The sequence below is a fragment of the Mizuhopecten yessoensis genome, unplaced genomic scaffold, assembly GCF_002113885.1.
Source record: "Mizuhopecten yessoensis strain PY_sf001 unplaced genomic scaffold, ASM211388v2 scaffold8839.2, whole genome shotgun sequence".
NCBI classification, from domain to species: Eukaryota; Metazoa; Mollusca; class Bivalvia; order Pectinida; family Pectinidae; genus Mizuhopecten; species Mizuhopecten yessoensis.
The window spans coordinates 215,093-219,629 of record NW_018407748.1 but is presented as its reverse complement, the minus strand read 5'-3'; the positions used below and the strand labels follow the sequence as shown (position 1 = coordinate 219,629).

Sequence of the window (4,537 nt, the reverse complement as noted above, 5' to 3'; positions counted from 1 at the left end):
GTTTCCGCAATCGGCGGCTAGCTAGTTCAATACGGTGTTGGCTTGCTTACGTTTGTTTCTAGAGCCTCTTAGTTCATATAGGCCATACTGTGTATATGTAATAACAAAGGGTAATATAGGAATCTTACCTTTGTACAGGGGAGGGTCCAGGTGAGGGCGTAATGGGCGTACGTGCTCCAAGTCAGGAACCGTTACATTAATGCATTTCACAATTATTATATGTTTTTTAGCCAAAAAAGGTCATTTTTTTTTTACATCGCTCCGCTCGGCGTAAGATTAGATTTTACGCCCCCCTCTTTCAAATATCCTACAAACGCCCTTGCCTTTGTATGTACGACTGTATTTATATAAAACGATCACTAATTGACTTTGCTAACCTAGAAGACCATGTGGTAGATATATTTAACTATTATTATCAACATATGTGTTTGTAATATATGTGTAATTAATAGTATAGAAATTGATTTTGTTATTTTCCAATCGTATTTCCTACATCTGATTGTCATATATAGTCCGGTTCTGTTTCCTGCGAAAGTACAAACAAAACAGGTGAAATGTGCATTACTTACAGAAATAGAAAAGTGATTAATTTTAACGTGTGTTTCATTTAAGTTGTAATTTCTTGTCTATGCTTTTCATAAAAACGACAAAGGAGTCGTGAATATGACATTTTTTGGCTTAACAGTCTATTTTACGGCTCAATTTGTTCCTCTGACGTAACTTTGTCCTAGATAAACTTTGTCGAAATGAAAGTTGCCTCCATAGAATGTTTTTATAGGATACGTTTGATTACATGAATGTTACATGTGATTTTTCTATCAGAAGTAAAACAATAGTCTCGAATGACGTCACAGTGATTTGATACTCTAGTGCTGGTCGAAGTATACGGCTTTCCTGAAAAGATGCCCTGTTGTCTGCGAGGCCGATGTTGAAGTAAATTTATCATACAATTATTGAAAATGTCTAAGATTGATTGTATACTTCTCACTTTCCCATATGTGACGGAAGACATGACGAGTAACACATGTGAAGTGGAGAACGTTTACTCTTCCTGAGTCTGACGTTCATAACGTGTTTGGTCTTGTGTATCATCTATTCCTGTTGTCTTGTTTTCCTGTCGATCAACTTAATAGAAGAGAACTTATTCGTGGTATACTTCTGTTTTACAGATCTGTGTTGGTTCATTTCTAAGAACTTGAAAATTGAAGACATGGCATGAATTGATTGTTTCGTCAGTATGGGATGGAGCGTTTCGGAGACTAAGGTAACGTAACTGGAGAAAAGTTTAACGTAGATGCGTAAAGTTCAATGTTCTAGCGCAGGTGGAGAAAACGACCATTGGACATCGTTAAATAAACGACTGTGTCACCGTCGTAACGTGTATTCTCTGTCAAACGGAATATAGTTGTGATGTGTGCGAGACTGTTTCACACCATGCATGTGAATATATTTTTGTATTTTTTTTTTATACTTGCGTTATTTAGCGTATCCCTTTGTTTGCGTAATTTAGCGTATCCCTTTGTTTGCGTTATTTAGCGTATCCCTTTGTTTGCGTTTTTTAGCGTATCCCTTTGCTACTAAAGAGTAGCACGTTAGGTGCTCACAGCTAAAACCCTATCGATCTACGTCACATGGATGTTGATCCTACGATAATGAGTTACTAGTGAAGGGTGTAAAGTGCAACGTGTTCAACAGCTGTGGAAAAAACCTTTTTAGATAAACTTGCAATAAATATTAATTAATAGCCAAGTTCAAACACGTATTCCTTCCGCTATACGTGACTGCTGATCAATACATAGTTTAACAAGTTGTAAGTGTAAGTGAGCCGTGAAAATGTAACGTACTATACAAGGACTAGCCCTAGTCATTGGGACCAAATCTAAGCATCCGTCCCTCTCAGATGTGCCGCAGATTTGATTCAATATTTTCAAGTAGTCACTGTTACACTCATACACATCTAAATGTTGAAAGAAGAAGTTTGCAGCATATAAACTTGTCACTTCACAAAAGTGTAAACAGTCAAGCATATCTGCTTTTTGTTTCACTGGATTTCTTGACACCTTCAACTCATTCAAAGTGATAATTGTGTATTATTCATCCTTAAGACTGGAGGTGAAAAGCTCAGTGGGTAACTTATAGCTGGGTTGAGTCAGTGACGCGGGACTGTCATAGATACCAACATAGTCACAAGACGGGAGACACGACCGCAGATCCACCATGGATTTTATGAGGAAAACGACGGACAGGTACCACCGATTCCTGGAAGCCGGGGGTAAGTGGTCACTCCGATCCTCTCACTCTGAACTTGAATACGGAGACAACATTTTTTAATGTAAGACACGTTTGGTAAGGACGAATACATTTCCTGTCCCTATATATAACGCCGCACGTTATGCTATACTGTGGATTGATTGCTTGGTGTCACCGGCTGTCGCCTCTCACAGTCACACAGTCACACATGTATGGTTAGTTTGACGACACACGTGTTACTAAGTGGCCTCTCTCTCTCTCCTCTCTCTCTGTCTCTCTCTTACACCCAAACCCACAGAGCATGGTTAGTTTCATGGTACGGGTATCATAAGTGACAGCTTTGCGTTTCGTCAACCATATATATGTAAAACATGATTCATGTCCCGAAAGATTTTTATAAGTGACCTTATTTCTCAATGCCGCAGTTAACGCTAAAGAAAAACAACAGAAAGAAACCTAGATTCCTAGAATATGCATCACCCCTGTACATTTGTTAGAAGATATAGATTTGTCTGATGTAGCTGTTGGTCATGCTTGACTGATTTTTTTTAGTTAAGCAACGTGTATAGGGCAGGTTAAATATATATTGCATGATGATGTGTTAGAAACGTGTGTCCAACCACATTCCTTCCGCCATACGTTGTGTATGTCCACTTACCCTGGGGATGTGGAACTAGTGTCTACATGAAAAACAATTTTTTTTTAGTTTGTATGTTTCTTACTGGCGGGTAAAGGACACACATACACGACAATGTACAGACACATACTCTGTTGTATACTAACTGTACTATACAAACACACTACAGTATTTGCACACATACAAACTACACACATACTTAGCACAAACGCTATTGTACACGTTGTCACATTCACATATACACGTACACAATATACATACATTGGCACTGAAGTAAATGCACATATACACTATATGATACACGCACCCTATACAATACACACGTACACTAAAGTACGCGCACATGCATTACAGTATGTATCAACTGATGTATACACACATACAGTAGAACAGACAGATGTTTATTTCCGCTGACGCTATCTACATCGGAGCTGTGAATTATAAATATTTATGAATGCATCTACTTATGGTTACTTCCTATAACGGAGAATACTTTAAGCGAAGTACTCATAAGTTCCTGTGTAGACAGAAAAAGCGTTAAAACGACACATATGTAGTCAAGTTGCTTTACATTTTGTTCCATTTAAGTCCAATGTCCAGTTCAAAGACGGGTGTCACCGCTTCATGTGCATAGCTTTGGCGGTATTTGGCATGTCGTGTTGTGAAAGATACGTGATTTGGCAAGTCCGGTGAACTAGACGTGGACGGGCATGACTTGTGAAAGACTAGTCGGGATAACGTAGTTTTCTGATGACGAGATATTTGTTTACGTATATTGCGGCCGGGCAGAGGAGGCCGGGTATTACATAATGTAATATTAGTACCAGTGAAAGACATGTGATTTGGCATGCCTTGTGACGTGGATGAGGATGACTTGTGAAAGACACGTGATTTGGCAAGTTCAGTGAACTAGACGTTGTGACACAGGTCCTGTTAACTAAAAGTCTTGATGCCTGTTTGATGAATTGATTTTTATACAATATATTTTATATATTAAGATTGATAATTTGTTTTTAATTCGTATATATTTTACAATAATGAAGACTGAAGTCTTTCATCCGATACTAAACGGAGCATCAGGGAAAGTGATAGAGGCTGGAGACGCACAGAATAACACTCGGCATGTGTCGTCGATATCGTAGGCATGAGAAGACAATACGTGACCTGTAGTGTCTATTAATTAGAGGTCATTATATGACCCCTTTGAGGTGTCTTCTCACCTAGCCAACATTTGGTATTTTTGTTACCTACAGGTAAGATTTTCATGTTGGCCAGGTGAGACTAGTGTTGAGTGCAGAACAAAAGCCTTAATTACAGGTAATCGCTATAGTCAAACTCATAAAAGTAGATAACTTGAGACTATATAATATGTATGTTACTGATCATTTATTTATTTACCTAACATTCAAACATAAATACTATGAAATACATTACCTATAACAAGTATAGGTAATATAGATATTAAAGTACAGCAAGTATTTAAAAGCAATATTTGGCACTAAAACATATTCTTATATAAAAAGCATATTAATCCAAAGAGATATACATCTGTAAAAAGTCAAAAACCTATCGCACATAAAAAATACATATTTCAAGAACTAAAGGCACTAAAACATATTCTTATATAAAAAGCATATTAATCCAAAGAGA

At 37.5% G+C, this 4,537-nt stretch overlaps 1 protein-coding gene across 1 annotated transcript in view; it reads left to right on the top strand.

Annotated features, from left to right (window-relative positions):
* Positions 1 to 1,883: 1,883 nt before the first annotated feature.
* LOC110456741 (elongation of very long chain fatty acids protein 1-like) overlaps positions 1,884 to 4,537 on the top strand; it is a 41,424-nt gene continuing 38,770 nt past the window's right edge. The window contains exon 1 of the mRNA XM_021507665.1: positions 1,884 to 2,272. Coding sequence (XP_021363340.1) covers positions 2,218 to 2,272 — 55 coding nt within the window. The 5' untranslated portion in view covers positions 1,884 to 2,217. The remainder of the gene's footprint in view (positions 2,273 to 4,537) is intronic.